Source organism: Sander vitreus, chromosome 13, assembly GCF_031162955.1.
Source record: "Sander vitreus isolate 19-12246 chromosome 13, sanVit1, whole genome shotgun sequence".
NCBI lineage: Eukaryota > Metazoa > Chordata > Actinopteri > Perciformes > Percidae > Sander > Sander vitreus.
Genome location: NC_135867.1, coordinates 17,826,700 through 17,847,158, shown reverse-complemented (window position 1 = coordinate 17,847,158; position 20,459 = coordinate 17,826,700). Strand labels below are relative to the sequence as shown.

Below are 20,459 nucleotides of genomic sequence, written 5' to 3'. Positions count from 1 at the left end.
ATTCATGCCATGAGCTCTTCACCGTAGTTTTGATTTAGCAAATTAACCCATTTGTAGTCTTATAGTAGGCGTAGATTAACTTGGATAGATATTTATCTCATTGATAAATTAGTGATAGTAAGGAATCTGAATTACTCTACTACACTTTATGGAAACATTATTATTAGACAATGATGATAATTGACTTAACATGCTTCATAAGACACTACATGTCTGATCTCTTACCTGAAGAACCACGGAGCTGTGTGTGTTGCTTGTGAAAAATCGAGTGTTTCCAGTCTTTGATGCCTGAAGGTGAGCAGAGATGCCCATATCACCATAACCCAGAGCAACTTTCATGTGAGCGTCGTCGTCCTCCACGAGGGATCTGTTAGGAAAAAGAAGATACGTTTTTACTTCAAAAAGGGTAGCAAAAACACGTTTCCATCTAATTTTAGCTTATGGAAAGTAGGGCAGAGAAGTTCTCAAAGTGACACTACTTAAATACATATTGGGTGGTGGTAGCCTCATTGTTAGACAAATTGCCACCAAAGGTTGCAGATCTGCAAGCTTGGAGCAGCTGGAAAGATTGCGGCAGGGGGAGTGTACAAGGCATGATCCATACCTTCATAAGTGCCTTTGGACAAGGAACTTAACTCCCGCCCAACTAAGGCCACTCACTGGGTCTTAAATATGACTAGCTGCTTCCAAATTTCATGAAAATAAGCTAGTTAAAAAGAAGAAGAAATGTACATAACATCAGAGCAATTCTCTTTGATATCTGGAACATCTTGGAAACTGGAGCTCAGGATGGATTATATAACATTAGCTACTAAACATTTTTCTCCATCAGCAATGAATGTGACTTTTATCAGCCATATTATCATTTAGAACTGATATGTGTAGGTTGTAAAATTTGAAATACCCAAGGCACTTAATAAAACTACAGTAACTGTTTTATATTAGCAGTTATGTTGTGCTTATGCATGTGTATGCAAACAAAGTCTAAGCTGATGAAGTATAAACACGCAAACTTTATTTCTAAAACAATAAAAAATGTGTTGTAAAATCCTGAGTGTATCATTATTTATAGCCACTATGAACCAACTGAATTCCTTAGTAGTGTACATGGATTACCTAAGGCAACACATGTGCTGCTGTTGTGTATACAACCCAAACCACATTTGCCACACCGCCAGCGGGGGCGAAGGATGGTGATGTTACTTGGTCAGTCATATTCAACAGCAAGACATGTCAACAACTGGCCAGAGTGTCTTAAAATCTGGCTGAATATTCACGGCCATCAGTGTGTGAGTGAGTGTGTGAGCCCTTTGGATAAAAGCGGTATATTAAATGCAGCCATTTACTAATTACCACTTGAACACAATAAATATCAAAACCTAAAGTGCAATTTCCCACAAAATGCAATGAACACATCAATGCTCCTTGGATGATGAACCATTGTCCTTGAAGTGCCACCCTCGGGCCAATATGTCAACTTTAAACACAAGATATAGGCCTACTGTATCTCATAAATGTTATAGACATATTGTCATAAAATTGGCATGAATACTTTGCAAATAGATAAGCCATTCAAATTTGAATGACCTTCCATCTTGCAGCATAAACAGGACCCGCTTTTGCTGCAACACTTCTGTATTGCAGGCTATAATGAGCATTGCGGCCTATAGGACACCAGCAAGGCTTTAGAACCAAGACATTAAAGTGGATCATAATGCTGCGTCTTTAATCAGTGTTTTGACTCAAGCGGGACACTGATGAGTGCGGAAGCTTGCTCACACACAGCTATGTGTTAAATAAGGACATGAAATCAAATCAAACTATTTTTAAATGGACTGCACAGCACTGAAAATATTAGTTTTCAGAAAAGCTGTGACTGAAATACAAAACCGCAAGACATCATTTCTCAGTTTTCAGCACTTGGAAAAACAACAACTTAGGAGACAAAACGCTGCTGATGATGATTGAATTTAATAAAAGTTTGGTTTCGAAATGTGTAATTGATTTTATAATGCATGGATTCTACACTATAGCAGAACTCGTTTGAGCCTTTAACAGGCTTCTACCAAGGAAAATAATCTGCTCTGTGGGAACGTGATATATTAGCATTTCTCATCTGTATAGTCCAATTCTTATGATATCCCTGTGCTCTAGGCCAGTCAAACTAAAATGTAACGTAAAGTCCTTAACAGCTCCACAGAGAGAGTGAATGTGGAAAGTGTGACTCAGACCCCCAAGGGGAATACTCTCTGCAAATGGGTACATTTTGCGCTGACAAAACTGACATTAGAGAATAAGGCTCAATTGGGTAAAACTAAAAATCATCTCACAGTCTCACTGTGAATCAACAAAAAACATGTATCATCAAGCATTTATCATCTGCTATCAAACAGCACATATGTCTCTAAAGGTTATAAGATAAGCAAATAATGTTGATTGCATTGCTTTGAATTTGATGTCAAGCTCCTGCATTTCAAAAGTGAAAGTGCTGCCTCTATAAAAGAAACTGCTGGTCTTGTTAAACAAAAGACTATAAAACATATCTTACAGCATTTCTAGAAATGAGAGTCATTGAGTTGAGGCAGGTTGGTATTCTTTGAGTCAGATAATAACGTTAATGTAACACCAAAAGGAACTTGAGGACTTGTGACTGATAATAATGGGGTTGGTTTGTGTAAGAAAGGTGCGTTAACCTGCCCTGTTTTTAGTAAGAGGTGATGCACATGGACAGAAGGGCTATGCAACACAATGGCCCACAAAGATCTGAATTTCACACACTGAATGAAAACTGAGCCTAAAAATATTACAACTATTCTTTATGCAATTTATAGAGATGACAGAATAGTCACAAAGGTGCTCATTTTCAGATGTAGATTGGCCCGGTTTTGATACAATATTCTTTTACAAAAAATGCGTGTCTCAGCATAACAGTAAATTTGTGTCTTCAAACAGACCCATGAGCAGGCAGTGCCTGTCAGATGTAATAGACTAATGGTTTTTGGGTGGACTACTTATATAATGAAGCAATTCTAAAGTCCTTGTGTGGATGTTCACTTGAGTTTTTTTGTGGTTAGCAGAGTGGTTTTATAATTTGCAAGGAAATGTCCCCTGTGCTTTTAGAGAATGCTATTCAACATATCTAAATAAAACAGCTTTAAGATGGTAGAGGAATGATTGGAAAAATGAAATTAATTTGTTCGCTTATGTGGCAGATTCAGGCTGATAATCTGATATGCAAAACTTATTTCACTTCAATTAAAAAAAACAGTATAAATGTGAAGATGTGCACATTTAATATTCTTTTCAGGTGCAGGTGGACATGTATGCCAACAATAAAGAACTAAAGAATGTCCTCAATGCTGAGAAGCCTTTTTTTTTTTTTTTTCACTCATCAGACTCACTGTACTTCCAACCTTTCAATGAGCACAAAGACATGAAGGTTTCTGCTACCACATGAGGTAAGGAAACAACTATGATCTAAGCCACACATGCTTGAGGTCTATTGTATACAAATCTTGATGATATAAACTGATGAGAGGATGGGATCAGTAATAAGCTACATTTTACAAGGAGATGATCATGGACCACGTCTAGTAGGAATTTATGAACACTACCACACAACGCTAAAAAACTGGCACAGCCTAAACAGTGGTCACAATCACACTGACACAGCACAGGCAATGAACTGGCACATTTACCCTGTCAGGTGGTAAGTCGGACAGGCAGCGAGGAGAGAGTGGGTTGTCCAAACCACAAAGGAGTGTTGGTGGCTGCCGAAACAAAAAAGACAACAGCTACAGCATCCCACATAATACGTTTTTTGTTTTTTTTAAGATTCTTTTTTTGGGCTTCTGGGGGGACATGCAGGAAATCGGCACAGGTCGGACTCGAACCCTGGACCTCTGCGTCAAGACATAAACCTCTATGTAAATATGCGCCTGTTCTACCAACTGAGCCAACCCGTCCACCCCACATACTGTAATACGTTTTGCTCCTACCAAACCCACCAGAGAACCTGGAGACCGAATCCCTAGCTGCATCAGTGGTGTGCTTAAAGATAATCATGTCTGAAAGCATTAATGGACCTTTTTCACAGCAGACATTTTGACTTGTCATAGTAGGAAGCTGAAGCTGAAATTGATAACCTTAACCATGGCTCAATTCCATCAAGTGTCCCAGTGAGCTATTTCAGTGAGTCAGCATGCACAACACCAGGGCCTCTCCTAAGTGGAATGCAGCCATCATTAATGGTTTTGAATACACCTGTGCTTTTCCTACTATGACATGTCAACATGTCTGCCGTGAAAAAGGTCTATGCAGCTCAGCACTGACAAATGAAAAAATAATTTATTAAACATCAGAATATTTCACAATCTATTAGTCTGTCAATTGCCTATTACTGATGCCAACTGTGGGTTTATTTAGGCTTTTATGTGTATCACTTTTTATTTTTTATAATTACTTTTAAAATGACTAAAGTGAGTTAAAATTAAGATCATTCTTCAGATACATTGATACAAAAAAAAACAGTTCTTACATAATTAACTGTTTAAAAAGCTTTTATGAGTCTAATGATTTACAAGTGTCAGTTTAATTCGATATGATGCTATCACAACTCAACAACACAAAACCGTGCCTGAGATCTAAACAGTACTGTACACAAAATACTGAAAAAAAAGTGGTCTGGGATTGCCTCCACATGGCTCTCACAGACCGTTCCCCAACTTGTCAATACTGACGCTAACACTGGATACCGGCGCACAAGGGACTAACATGTACGCGTGGCCAAACAAAGAACAGAGAAACTCGGATTAAGACACACAGAGGGAGTGTGACTTTATTCTCTGCTTAGGACGCCATTACTCTAGCATATCTTTACGTAGCAAATATTTGTTTGCAGCTATATATTAATGTGCTAGATATCGAGGACAGCATCATTAAGTGTACTTTATACACAAGAGTTTGGCATGTCCTGGTTTTTCAGCAGTTTATTGCAGTACATTGTTCACACCTTTAACAAAATGCGGATGAATTGAATATGTAAAACCTCATATCAAAAGATGCATTATAATACATACTGCTTATCTCTTAGAGGGCATACTGTCAGAAGCTTTGAAATAGGAGGAATTAAAATGATAGATGATGAAGATAAAATGCTTTTATCTTTGGGGCCTAATAACAAAAAACAATTCTTGAATTTAGGAATACATTATATCTTAGATTCAGGGGTGTCGTTCTGGGGGGGGGAGGGGACTGAGTACCCAGAAAGATACTAGAATAAATAGCTGTGGATGCAGTGAGGGGCCCATAGAAAATGCCTTTCTACAGGGCCCAGAATTTTGTGCTATGCCCCTGCTTAGATTAGTAACACAATAGTACTAATGAAATTAGAGAGGAATCATCACTTGGTATACATGGTTACAATACAGATAAAAGCTTTTGTTTTGAGCTTCTAACTTGAACAAATTCTGGCAGATACTGTAGATACGTGGAAAAAGCAAGACCTGTGATTAGTTCAGAGTGCAGCAATTTCTCAAGTTTACACTATAGACCATTTTCCTCTCACAGCCTCCTCCATTTTATGGCTTTTTCTTCCCACAACAAGAACCAGAAAATACATTGTTAACTACAACGGAAAAGACAAATAACATAAATGCTTATGTTATGGATCCTATTTATTTGATTTTTTTTAAAGCTGCTTTTTCCCACCTATTTGGATGTAAAGAAGGGCTGGGAGAAAGAGAAGTTGGTGTATTAAAAAAGAAGTCATGAAGAAACAAGGGTGCCACCCCATTCTTTCATGTCAGTAAAACGCTTAAAAACATCCCTCCACTAGTGACAGTTCAGGAAGCTGAAGTCAACTTGGCTTTTCCCTGCTATGACAGTGGAAGGGTCTTAAAAGATTAATGAGTATAGCTTTGGTGCCTCGTCATGCTTAGCCATGCATTGATATAAACTTCATTAATCTCATCTATTTCAAGTTTTGAACATCTGACATTGTTTCTGGAGCAAAATATCCAAGAACTTGCATTGTGGAATTTATTGGAAAATAATTTTGACACCCATGGTAAAGGATAGGTTCACAGTTTTTCCAAGTCTCTTACACACACCTAATTTTTTCTGACAAGAGCTCTGAATGTGAAATGAATTTACAGTAGTGTGATACCTGAGATATAGTAAATCACTGGTCGGTTAAAAGTTAGCAAGCTACTAGATGTGAGGGAATAATGAAGAAAGTTTTAATTGTGTCAATCCTTAGGCCATGCTTCAAAATAACTGCTTACTCATAGGAGACAGGAAGAACAATCACAAAAATGTCAGAAATCCCCCCCCAAAAAATTCACGTACTGCAAATAAAAAATGATTGCAGCCCATTATTCTTGGACATATTTTTGTACAAACTGCATTACACAGACGTTTAAAAGTTTCTTTAAATTTTTTGCTTACATCATTTGCTTACAGCTACAGGAACACAGGAAGAGCCTGAGAGCAAAAAAGACAATGAGCCAGCAATGGAATTGGCATTGACAAAAAGATCACAAGACTCCTACGGTCTGGCTGATGTGCTCAGAACATGGTTGACAAGGTGACAAGTTGCATGGAAACAATACAAGGGCATCTCTCTGAAGTGATCCGAGTGGAGTTCTAGCAAACAGAGCAATGACAAGACACCTTAACTGAAGAGTCGATTCACTGAGCACAGCAATGCAATAAAGCTACAGGTTGAACAGCTTCTACTCCTAGGGAAAAGGAGATATTATGCCTTATTGCAAATGAAGAAAAGAAACCCCCTTGTATAATGAAATGTGGTGTTAAATTGACTTTTATTGTCAACTACAAACCTATCAAGGTACAGCATGAGACTAGCCACATGATTATCAAATGGGTTATTGTCTTCTAGTATACAAACATGCTTACATTCAGCAGCTGCTTCTCCACCTTTCCTGTAGCAGCAACACTTACATTTCACTTTAACTCAACTGAAAACTTAACAACTGAGAGGGGGAAAAATTATTTCGGAGTTTTGGGTGGCACTCTTGTTTCCCTTTCCCCACCTCCACACAGCGAGATGCAGTTGGCAGGGAAAAAGAGGTAGTTGTGCGGTCTTAAAAGTCATCTCTCATTCCGTCTTCTATTCCATCAAACGGACACTAGGTCTGGTGGATTGCTTGCAATATGAAAATGTGAATATGGTAATCATCATAATGAATACAGCCGTTTTTACAATGAGCCATTTTCTCATTTCTTCATAGAGTTCCAGTAAAAAGGAAGTGATCACTTATCAGACTATTTCAAACATCTGTGTTCCATGTGTGACAAATGTTTGCTCTTCCCATTCTGATGAAAATTGGCACTTTCCTAATTAATACTGTGGCTCAACCAACTGAATAGATGGTTGCAATGTACTATTTACAGACTTGTAAATGCTGAAAATCACACATGGAGTTCTGATTTAAAATTAGATTAGAATCGAACTGAGAGAAAACATGAGTTCCAGTATTAGAGGATGTCTTCATGAGCTTCAGTAAAAGTGTGATAACATTTGAAAACATGTGAAAACAACCCCCCAGGGTGTCACAAAGTATATGCTGACAGATATAAGAATTGCATGAAGCAGCTGTTTAGATGATTTGGTTTTTGAATTATGTTAAGCAGTAGGTCCACTGATATTTCCAAAGTATTAGCGGCTCACTCTGTCCAGGATAAACTATCCATGTTCTCCAGATAATTGCTCCAATCATGCTAATAATCTAAGCAGTCTGTACGCTATAATGAGTCTGCAATTCCACTTATAATAATAAAAAGTTTGCTGCTGAAAAGAGAGCCTGTTGAAGATGGCTGACACTCGTCTCGCATCGGGTAGTGACAGTCCCACCCCTTATGGGCGGGTTGAAAACATGCGGAAGTAGCTGGCTGTAGTCCATAGCCTCTGGGCAAAAATGCCTCCGATGACGCTAAATGGTGATTTTTGCGTCATCAGAGGCTTTTTTCCAGACCTACAATACAGAGAAATCTAGTCTCAGGGGGACATGAGTGAGGGAAGCACGGTCATTCGAAAATACTACCGGGTTTCTACTGATACAAAGCTTAATGCTAATCGGTGAAGTATCCCTTTAAATACCTAAAATTGAGTTTTAAAAACACAGTTTCAAGCTGCACTACAAGTGGTTAAAGCCAAACAAGCTTCATAACATGTATGCGTGTGGGTGGAGCGGACAATCTGTCAACATGTCCCAAATGCTAGATCAACCTGAAAGATGCTGTAAGAAGGAACGTGACCCAGTTGAGTATGTGCAAACCAAAAAGGACAACTACAGCCAGAATAATACTAATTTGTGAAGAAAGCTTGCATTCCTTTTTTTTTTTTTTTTAGAAAAAGCTCCAAACACAGTGAATTGTATAGTCACTGAAGATATATGGAATTATTTAACATATGCAGACCGAGTAGGGGGTGTGAACCCAAGAACAGAATCCAGAGACTAAACAAAAAGGCCAGAGATGTGTCAAAGCAATGGGGAATAAGACATGTCAGCATAATTTTCCCTGTACTCAAATAAGTAGAGGGGCATAGCTTTGCATACAAAGGAGCTTAATCTGTCACTATCTAAACTGGGGTGCACAATTATTGTACATCCTTCCACGATCATACAGGTCAGCAATATTTAAGTTTTTATATACTTTTAATTCCCCTGGCTGTCCACCTTCCATTATGTGAGGCAAATTACAATTAATTCACAACATGAAACTATAGTTCAATTCACACATGCACTGCAGCCCCCTTAAATTATCTAGACATTACCCAGTGGAGCTCTATGTGAGAACGCTGTAAGAATGTCCAATTCAGTTGGATCGGACATCAGACGGAAGGCCCATTTACACTAAGACAGCAAGGAAAATGTCTAACTGGAGGGATTACAAGGTGAGGGGAACTTCTGTTGGTAAGGACCAACGCTGAAATCATTATCATAGAGAGATTCAAGGAACGGCAAGAGACTCAGTTGTTCAAGACCAAATTATGAACCGTAATGCTCTACCTAGGCCCCACCCTTCAGCTACACCAAACGGAGTATTCCCAGTAAGTGTGAAAGTGGGAATCTTCTGTTGTGTGCTACAGTGTAAAAAGATGGAACTGGCAAAGAGTAAGGTAGCTTTGACCTGACCCGCTGATAGGGTCCGGATTTAGAATCCGTATTTAGAATCATCTACTTAGATAAGAGTTTTGGGAACCTCTGCTGTAGACGGGATGCAGATTTGTTTTTCCAATCCAGTCTTCAAACCTGCAATAACAGATATTTTGGCCAAGGCAAGCAGTACGATTATTAACTCAGTTCATTCACGTTTCTGCAATGCATCAGGTTATTTTTGTTTTATTTTTAAATATCATATTTATCATTTACATACACTGACTGGTCAACTGTGTGGTTACACTTCATCAAGGTTCAGCTTTGTGTGTGTTTCATTTTACCTATAGCCGTACAAACTGTATGGGATTTTATCCTGTCCCACTGGCTTTAACTAACACTAGACATATTTCTGAAGACTAGGTGACTTTAAGACAAGTCTTGAGCCATTTTAGGAGCAGCAAGCATGTTTGTTTGTTTCAAACCAAAAAATATAAATCAGTAGAACCAAGGGACAGCAGCAGTCACTTTTAGACTAATGTGCTAAAGCAAAATATAAAAAGAGTGCAAGATGTAATTTCATTTTTAGATGTTCTTTTGCGTAATGAGATCGTTGACAAAGAGTGACAGGGAACATGGGGAGAGTGAAAAGAGGTATGACATGTACTAAAGGTCCCCGCCTAGAATCGAACAGGCAATGCCGCAGTTGAGGTTGCTGGCTCACCATGATGCCTCCAAGAGGTGATTACTAAAGACAGCAGTCACACATATTAAGTGCTTAGTACTGAAGCACTGTAAGATGAGGGATGGCATTCATTTCAAGGATTTCTTGTGGGGTGAAAGATAAACCCAATGGTGTTTTACTGTGCAGAAGATTATTCCATGGGCCGTACTGGCAGTGAACCTTAACCATTCCTTGCTAGCATGAAATCTGCACCACAGGCAGTTCACCAGTCTATATATACACACACATTAGAGCGGTTTCAAAACAGACAAGCACATTGTGAAAACAAATCTTAATTCTTTATACTTTGTGTACGTTAGATGTTTCAACAACTGTCTCTCATGTTTCCTCCATCATTCTGCTGCTTTGGATACATATACAAAGATTACCCGAGCAACATACCAAGTTAAAAATGTCTCTAAAGCCAAACGGACAGAGCCACCACTCAAAGGGCCTATAAAGAGTGACTTCTCCCTGACCACAGAGTAACCTATAATTGGGGGCCCAATATCAGCCTGCCTTCAAACACAGCTTACAATATACACGTTTCAAAATAGTAAGTGGTCTGGTGGGGCAGAGTAAGGTGGAGCCTCAAGGCTTGAATATGCTTCGCTAGTTAGCGTGTGTGCACAATCTCCTATTGCAACACGCAAGCACAGTCCGCAGCCACTTAAGAACACTTGATTCACTCTCGTCCTTGAGTCTCCATTGGGAGAGTCGTCTTAATCTTTTAAAAGACATGTAAACATGCTGGTGTGAAGATCCTCTTCTTGTGGAGATACCAGCACTCATAACTCATGAAATACAGTAGTTCACCTTTAACGCACTGACACAGCATTGTTTATTTAAAGAAAAGTAGAGTTTTTAAAAATGAACTGCCACCAAGTCAAAAAAGATGATCTATCAAGATTAAAATATCCTGAGAAGTAATACAATTGGTACACCAAACAGAAATGTACAGCACATGGCTGGTCTACGACTATTTATATAGAAATTCAAAATGATATAGCAAGTATTAACATTTGCTGCGTTGCTACAGGCCTACCACTGGGTCTTTAAATTGTGAAGTGATAAAAACATTTTGAAAGAGCTTTATTACACACTAAGAGCCCAACAATGAGGCGCACAGTAGAGCTTAGATCGGGCCCAAAAAATCATTTTCTTGTCTCGATCACCTAATTAATACTGGCCTTCACCACGGTCTGCATGCTGACGCACTGGCCGACAACAGTGCTGCAGATGGGGGAGACACGATGTAGCACAGTTTACCTCACAATCAAGTCAGTGCAGGACACCCAGAGCTACGGGAGAAGCTGGAGAGGCATAGCTTTCTCCCCACCGACTAAGGCTAATAAAGTAATGATTAAAAAAACAAATGCTTGGTCAAGGGCCCGGCCCGAGGATAACGGCGGAAAATATCGGCCCGGCCGGGCTCGAGCAGAGAATCTAAACTCTAGCGCACAGTATGGAAAAGATGGAAATTGACAATTTTAGCTCACTGTTCCACTAAATTATGTACTGAAACATGTTACAGATCTGTTACAGATCATATGATATAGTGTTAGCAATGAAGCTAAAATAAGTGGAAGGTTGCTTGTGTGATCTACAGACTGTCTGGATAAAACTGGGTGAGGAAGTAAATAACCAGTGCTTACCCCTCATTTGCTGGTGCCCTTGAGCAAGGCCCTTAACCCCCCCCCCCCCCACAACAGCTGCTCAGTGGCCAACAGATAAGACTGTGGTTGTACTGGACAGACAGCCTCCAGGTGTGTGTATGTGTGTGCGTGTTTGTGTGTTTTAGCTAAACTACCCTAGTAAAATAAAAGATTAAAACCATAATCACCAAGTCAATAATGCCAATAGTGAAGCATTCACCATGCAATTTTGTAAAGAGCTTACAAAGTGACACAATTTAGTCAAGACTTCCTTAAGGTTTACTTGGAAAGTAAGGACTATATGGGAAATGTGCATATTCTGTACATTTAGAATTAGCCATGTTGCAGATGTCACCTGTTTCACTCAGGTTGGAGCATGAATTTATCTTGCTGTGATGCAGTGATGTTAAAAATAAACATTTCTGTAAAACTAGAAGAATTAAGCTCTTAAGCGTATAAGTAAAGCTGCATGATAACTGAAGTCTGCTTTAATCCAATTTTGTAAAAATCCGTCCAAGAAAGCCTCGTTAGCCAATGAAATTACCTTCAGGCAATCAGCTAGCCTCACTTGCCATTACAACTGTGTTTATTTTTTAAAGAAGATTTTGGTTCTCACTCTCTGTAGGCCAAAGCCATGTTACAAAAGTCAAACAAGACACTTGTCTATTTCAGAAGAGGTCGAGAAAAGGGGTAAAGAGAGAGGATGGCGAGAGGCTGTGAGAGGCGTTCCATTCTACCCTCCCCCCTCCTGAACAGTACCGGATGACAATAGCTTCTAAACCAGAGCACGCCAGACATCCTGACAAAGGCAGGCTCCTCCCAAGCTGCTGAGTCCCTGTTCCCAAATAAACATAGCCACAGGGAGAGGGCAAGAGTCGGGGATGTGGTGCTTGCCATGCCCAGGCTAGTGGCAAAATGACCAAGAGTGAAGCAATCTGCCAGCGAACCATAAAATGCATGCTGGACAAGGCAAGTCTTCTGACACACTACGAGGCTCAATCGCATTCTGCCTAATTAGGGCTGCAACAAAAAAATAATGGTGTCACAATACTTTACACAAAAAAAAAAATTAATAGAAAATCTGAAAACAAACACATCTGTCTCCATATACATAACCACAATGGTATAATGAAAATGCTATTAAGCTTTTACTCACATGTAGGCAGGCGAAAGGGGTGAGGACCTGGATGTCTTAAGAACTGGCACTGGGAATTTCCAGCTAACAGGCGAACCGCTTTTCCATTTCAACGGCATGTTGTTGTCACCAGAATGGTGCTGCAGCAATACCAACAGCAAAGACCATTTCCATGAAAAGGTTTCCAATGCCTTCTTCCATCCCACTCTGCCCACACCATTTAAGGGGGAGGGAGAGCAGCAGTCTCAGCAGCAGGAGCAGCAGCTACAGAAATACACTGGCAGAGGCTGTGCAGGCTACACTCAGGGTTGTGACTTTAGCGGCAGCACTGAGAAGCCAATAGATTGCATCCACCACAACTACTTGCCCTGCTGCATTCACGGTTGTCTCGTGGTAGGAGGGGGGAGAAGCCCAGCCTTCCATCACCCTTTCAGGGTTCGTAAATAAGCCCAGTAGCTGAGCAACAGTGCCACCTTGTTAAAAGGAGTTGTGATTACAGTTCTGGATTTGCTATGTAAAGAATTGGATTTTGTGTGTGTGTGTGTGTGTGTGTGTATATATACACACACACACACACACACACACACAGGGTCCTTTGATAGGTGACACCATTCTCTAGCCCTGACCTAACCATACTTTTAAGATGCCTACTCTCACCTATGCAAAAAGCAGCTACTCAGCGTCTTGACCCGGCCATCTGTTTAGGCTAAACTACAGTGGCTCACCCAGCTGGCTTGAGGAGCAACTTCACCTGGATGCCATGGCCCACTTAAATGTCCAACCACTATCACTGTATATCTGGTTCCACTAGACTTTCCAATTAGCACTAGCTAACAACCCCTCTGGAATGAGAAACTTTTCCTAAATTATTCAAAAGAGCTCCTCAGCCAGAGACACACATGGTCGGGTTATGCTGGAAAAAAGAATAAGTTCATCCAAGTATAATGGCGCCTTAGCCCTAGGCCACCAGGATGCCTGATCTACTCCCCATGTAAAATCACTTGTGTGTTTATAAAAAGGGATTTAGCAGATGAGAGGGTGCAATGCTGTCTGTACCTAATGTGGGAACCAGAAAAGAAGAAGAAAAAAATCATATCTCACTGAAAACAGAAGTTTTCACGCCTATCCTCTTGCCCCACTTTTCTCAAATCAATTAGATTTGATGGATTATTGTGCAAAAGATTAAGAAACAGCAACTGCTGATGTAATTCATAATAATATAAAACATACAAGGTCATTTTAGATAAAAGTGAAGCTTTAAAAGTGCCCATATTATGAAAAACAAAATCACTTTTTCTGGGATTTGGGGTGTTATTTTGTGTCTCTGGTGCTTCTACATGCATACAAACTTTGGAAAACAAACATCCATGCTGTTTTGAGTGAGATACGGGTTTCTGAATGTAACCTGCCTTCAGTCTCTGGGTGAGCTGTTCAAAATCTGCACGGCTTTCTATGTCACTAGCCGAAACGAGGGGGCTAACCGTTAGCATGCTAGCTCGTTCTCAATGGCAAAACACTGCTACAACACACACAAATTCACCCTAATCTACAAAATAAATTGTATATAACTACTTACATGTCCCTGTTCTGCAGGTATTCCACACAAAGTTGGAAGTGTGCCCTCATTTAGAAGAAGTCTCCCGGCTAATCCTGCCTTGTACAGGCCGAAGTTGCATAAACAGCTAGCTAGCTCATGTAATCCTTACCTAGCTACTGGGCATGTGCAACTGACAACAAAGATGTTACAGAAGTTGCGAGGTCTCACTCTGTAGCTAAAACAGAGACCTGAACACACAGAGTGAAAAGAGGAGCTGCAGCAATGTGCAGTACAACAAAAATATGGTGTTTTTTGAAAATTAAACCATGTAAACCTATTCTGATACAATCTCAAATTACAATTATGAACCTGAAAATGAGCATAATATGGCCACTTTAAACTATATAAAGCCCCTCGCAACCGCTATCTAATACATAAATATCCAGTTTAACTATTTCAATCAGAAGGAACAAAGCTAATGTTCTTTAACTGGCCAGTGATACAGACAAAAAGCATCAGTAGGAGTCAAATAACTAAAAAAGCACCCACAAAAACAAGATATAAAATTACTATCAGGATTCACAAGTACATATGCCAAAAAAATACCAAACAAGGGCATTGATAAAGAACAGCGGTCCACAGTAGTTCAAAGTAAAACTGCTCTTTTTCCATGTTAATTCCAAATACATTACTTTTTTTTTTTTTTCCCCTCGCTCTTTCTGTGTAGTCAAATGTTTTCAAGTTCAGCTCGTCGTATTTCTCATGCTCATATTGACAGCTACCTGTATATTTGGTGGCATTATATCTCAGCGTCGAAGACGGACAAAGATTTGAATTGTTTTCTGAATTGTTTTCCAAGTCGGAAACAGAGTTCCTAAATCACCTAAAATCAATCTAAATCTATCCCGCCCTCAATCTAAACTGAGGGAGAACGGATGTCGTACTGCTTTATGCTTCTTTCATTCATTCAAGCCAACTGTCTTTTTAGTATCTGTTATTGATGTTCTATATAACTGCTCATCCAGTTGGTGTAGTGTCTCATCCACCTCACACAGTCACAATTCTGTTTACAAGTAAAGAAGAATCTTTTACCAACAGATTGTATCTAACACATAGAAACTATCAGGCTCATTTTCTTAGTATTTCAATGTGCAGGTCTAATCCCAAGATTAGTCTGTATGCAACCGTTTGGTACTACCTAGAGTAAGGTATGCAAGAAATAAACATGTAATCAGTAAAACTCAGTAAATATGTCATTGGATCTTGTATCTACACTAAAGTACACTACAGCAGGCTATGCTTCAACTGCATCTTCCTTGTTTTTGTCATTGATGTCAACAGAAACTAAGCACTGTTTAAAAATCACAACTGATATATTTTAATCATATTAGATATTGCAGAGTAATTACCACATAAAACACACGTCACTGTGTACTGGAGAAGCTAGGTCCCAGAGAAACAGTTGGGTCCCAGAAATAAGGAACCTCTGCAAGAAGCACAGAGAAGGTTTTTGAAATATGTGGTACAAGCCTAAAGTATATTTTCTTCCTGACAACCATGTGTTTGGGTGTGCCCAATCATGGCTGACGTGGAGTTTCTGTTGATCCTAATGTGAGATACCCCTGCTAATTATAGAACTATGGTTTTACATTAAACCAAATTTCTGTATTTCTGTAATCTCCACAGCTTACTTCCAGCTCTTCTGCAGCTTCCTTACAATCAAACCTATATTTTTTGTAGCGAACTTGAGAAAAACTTGGCCAAATGTGATGCCTCTCATACTGGAAGTCATAGACTTGATCTTGATATGTTCATGTTATTCCCTAACTTTGCATTATTTGCTGAGGTTTTGTTGAGAGTGGAGAAGAAAGTACACGCCTGCAGCTCGTAAAAAGATTAGTTTTTTTGCTGACACCAACAATGGGCCTTGGTTAAAAAAAAATAAATAAAAAAAAAACTATTTCAGTGTTTGTATACAAAAAGGCAAAAGCAAATAGTCAAAGATGGCTGTGACAATACTGTTTAAGTGACAAGATGACTGCTGGCAAATTGTGATAAATTAGCCAACATTATGCGCAGGCCATTCAGGCGTGGAAAACTGCCCCAGGTAAATTAATGTAGCGGAAACACTGTAATATATTTCAAGTCAATGAGTGAAACTCTGGTAAGACTCTTAGCAGTGGTTCTCAACCCAGTCATTGAGCACCACAGTCCTACTGCTTTTCTTTCCTACAATCTAATCAGGGATTACCTGATTAACACCTCCAATCGCAGGTGGAAGCTATTTCCTAGCCCAGACTGACACCAGTACTGACAGCTGCTGTACTGTATACATTTATCATCATTTACCATCTACCAAGAAAGGTCAACCATCAATACGGAGTCAAAAGTTGCTTCTTTTTTCATAAGTAATTTTGCCTGGATTACAAAAAGCTAATACTTCTTGTTAACAGTTTGTTAAGATGAAAGTGGAATGTGTTCAATGAAAGTGAATTAATACACATGTTCACTTTGCTAGCAAAATAATAATTGAATACACATTGCACATTACCTGTCATGTAGTCCAATGGGCATCGTCTCCCCTCGGTGTACAGGGTGCTCCATACCCTCGCCAAAACCACACCTCAAAAACATAAACACGGTACTTTTAACATTTGATTGCAGTCTTTTTTCCCGCAAAAGCCAATCATTTAATTTCATCCAAGAAAAGATAAAGCTGTTACATGTAGACAAGTTTTGATTCAGTACTTGCAAGTCAGTCGTTTTTACAACTGCACTTTTAACAGAACTTCCTTTATGTTTTGCAGTCTGCACACTATTTTACATGTTAACAATGTATTTCCTAATTGGGAAAATATCTCGTTGTAACGGAGAAATAGGTTTCTTTTCGCCCATGGCTTTCAGTATATCCTAAAAAGCAAACATTTGTGTGGTTTACAGACTTTAGCTCCACAAAGCATGTGGTCGTATTACTTCTGAGAGTGGGGTAATTCATAGTAATATGAATATATCTGCATTGTTCATTTTGGATGTAAAATTGGTGTATGGCGTTTCTCGACCCCCATCCCCTGCTGAAATGTGACAGTTGCATCATATGTCTAACTTGTTGCTTTACACAGAACTAGGCTAATTGAAGCTAAAAATATATGCCGTATGTGTTACTTGACAGAATAATCTTCCTCCTATTTTGGAATTCAGCTGACATGATGTACAAAATAAAAGGGAGTACTACGATGTATCGATGCTTTAAAATAATTGCAACTGGTACACACACTTTGGATACGATAATGTTTCCTCAATAGTTGCTTCTTAGTTCCTGTTGTTATAAACACGTTAAAGTGACATGATTTTAGTGACAGAACTGATGGAGTAGACAGTTTGCCTCTGCAACAAGCTGCACGCTGAACTCCAGGCACGAAGTCGGACAGGTTAGTCCTTTAACAGCTAAGTGTGTGTGTGATACATGCAGAGAGAAACTAGAAGTCCACGACGAGGTAGCTGACTTGCTTGCTTGCTAGCAAAGGCTGTATGCTATCATGATTTAACATTTTAGTGTTTATGTAGCCAGACTAAACAAGTATATTGTCACAAGAGGTAACGCTGTCATATCGGAGCTTTGCTAATTTTCTGGCCATGTTGCTTCAACACATTCGTTACATCAGTGGGAACAAGCTAAGGCTAACTAGCCAAGCTAACCCCTTTAACATTAACACTGGCTAGCTTAAAATAACGTTAGATCAGGACACCTGACTATATGACTGTTAAGTAAGTTGTCGTTAAACATCGTCCTCTAGCTATGTTACCTTAAGTAAAGACAGCATAAAGACCGGGGTCTTAACCACTTGAGTTAGTTGGGTTAGTTAGTCTGGTTGGTTGGTTTGCCACCAGCAACATTAGGCTGTGACTACCTGTCAACTTGGTATTTGTTGAGCTTAACATGATATTTCAATCACCCTATGTATCCTAAATACACTCTCTAAACTTTTAAATAACAAATTCCATACCTTCGACAACGAGATAACGTTAACTAGCGTCCTTGTTTTCCTTCCAAGCCCTTAAATCCACTTATACCACTGGAGCCCCCTTCCTTGTTTTATCCAATGCAGTTTTCGCTTACTAGGAGACCTGGAGCATCCACACTTTCCATTGGTGGAAGAGTATGGCAATCTTCTCTCATTGGCTCAAAACTTCCGTTACTAAATAAAGTGTTTCTAAAGAGGAGTCGTATTTCTGTGAAGCGTTTGTACCCTGAAACAAATGTCTGTATTGCTTTGCTTGACGAACTAATAATTGTGGTAATTTAGTGTTAAGTCGAAACGCCCAGCCCACCAGTAGTTACAAGGAAAATGAAAGGCTCCCTGTTACAAGTCGGCTTTACTCAATGTTCGAAAAGTAACAAGGGCACACACATGTCTTTGATGCAAAATGCTTTGCATGCGGTCATTTTTACAAAAGCAGAAGTAGGACTTTTTGGGTTTAATATTAGGATAGACTTACCTTATCTGTTACAGTAACTGCACAGATGTGGTTGTGGTTGCTGGCTACATTACAGTTAACATACATTGCTTATAATGTAATAATCAAAGTTTGTTAAATATATATACTGTAATGCCTCTGCTTGCATAATAACTCCCTCTACCCTACTCTTATCACAATAAGTTCTGACACTTATGTCTCTTTCTCTCAAATGTAAGTTACATTTGCATTATCATGACCATACACACACACACTTCCTCCTTATCTCTACACTCGGAAGCTTCCTCGACAAAGCAGACAATCAAAATGTAGTATGTAGCACAACCATAATGTAAAATAGGCTTAACTGCTCCATAGAGCCTCAGCGATAGGTGTTAAATCTATCACTAAAAGTGACCCCTTTCACACACTGTAGTCATTTGATTCATTGTTCATATAAAAAAATGCAGCTTTAATGTCATAAGGGAAAGGTGTAACATTTATTTATTTATTTTATAATGCCTGATGTTTTCCTTTGAGTGTTGTTTCATGCTATAGAAGTTTCAAGATCCTTAGACCACCCTAATCTCAGCATATTGTTGTAATTAATAAATAGGTTTATTTTTTTTATATACAAAAGATGAAGAAAAGATAGACAAAGAGTCAACCCTATTGAAAACCTGCTATAAAGTGAATTGTTCATTGTTCATTACCAAAGCCTGCTTAAAAAACAACCTTGTGATGCAAACCACACTGAGTTTGGGGTTTAGTTACCAACATTTAAACATGCCTGAGGATAATTAAATAGTTTAAAGCACAACAGTGATTATTTTGCAATTCATATTCAGTCCATGCTTAATAATATTAATGTAACTACAGTCTACATTATGACAAAAACAAATTAATATGCATTCATTAAAACGCTCTAAGGCTCTTTCAATAATCACTCCTCTGTCACCTTTTTGTCCTTTCCAATCATTAATTAAATTGTAAGCTCATTATTAATCAACTGATGCATTGATCTGGAACAAAGAGCGCTTTGGAACAGATTTCAAATCCAATGGTACTTTTACTGTAGAGTAGAGTAGCTTTGGCTACTCTAGTGCCTGCCTATGCTATATGTGAATGAATGGGACCTGCAGCTGCTAATTTATGTGCATGTTTTACCAACCAATTCTCACCTCATGAGTTGCACTGACTGTTAAAGAAGCATTCAATATACAGTACCATGTAATTACATGTTCTAGTATAATTAAAGATTCCCAAACATAGGCCTCCAGAATCAGTTATTTCTGCATAATTTTCAATTTAAAAAAAAACAAACATTTTATTATTACTGTGAGTGGTCCTGTGTTACCAGGAGCAGACAGAAGCAGAATAAAGCTTTGTAGTGTTAAGTATGCAGTTTTTTTTTTTTTTTTTTAAAGGATAGGCAGGATGTGAAATATATGAGAAGCTTTAATGTACATGAAGAGTTGGAGCCTGGTAGGGAAGGAGGCCGTGTTTGAACTGTGAAATAAATATTGATACATGAGCAGTGCAAGGTCCAAGAAAAATGTAACGTTACATAGGGAAGCACCCCAACATAATTAATTTAGCAGGATTTTGAGGTATGGAGTAGGGGATAAAAGTGGATTAAGGAAGATAATGAACATATAATAATGAATAGATAGATCAAGGAATCAAAGATATACTGATATAAGTCAGTTTTAGATACACATCATAGACACATTGATATGTCAGCCAAGTAACAAGAAATTGCACTGCAGAAATGTCAAAGATATGTTTGTGATCATTTACGTGTTAATTAGACAGATTGTCCACCAGAGAG

At 38.9% G+C, this 20,459-nt stretch overlaps 1 protein-coding gene across 5 annotated transcripts in view; it reads right to left on the bottom strand.

The window, feature by feature from the left end:
* Positions 1–18,456, bottom strand: part of klhl13 (kelch-like family member 13) — a 33,092-nt gene extending 14,636 nt beyond the window's left edge. The window contains exons 1-4 of one of the 5 annotated variants that reach the window (XM_078266061.1): positions 18,178–18,456; positions 16,725–16,796; positions 3,699–3,770; positions 226–367 (exon numbers count right to left, since the gene is read on the bottom strand). In XM_078266061.1, coding sequence (XP_078122187.1) covers positions 226–367; positions 3,699–3,770; positions 16,725–16,777 — 267 coding nt within the window. In that variant the 5' untranslated portion in view covers positions 16,778–16,796; positions 18,178–18,456. Of the gene's footprint in view, positions 1–225; positions 368–3,698; positions 3,771–12,657; positions 12,918–16,724; positions 16,797–18,177 lie in introns of those variants that run through there. The other 4 variants (XM_078266063.1, XM_078266065.1, XM_078266064.1 and 1 more) reach the window with 4 other exon arrangements.
* Between the last annotated feature and the right edge of the window lie 2,003 nt (positions 18,457–20,459).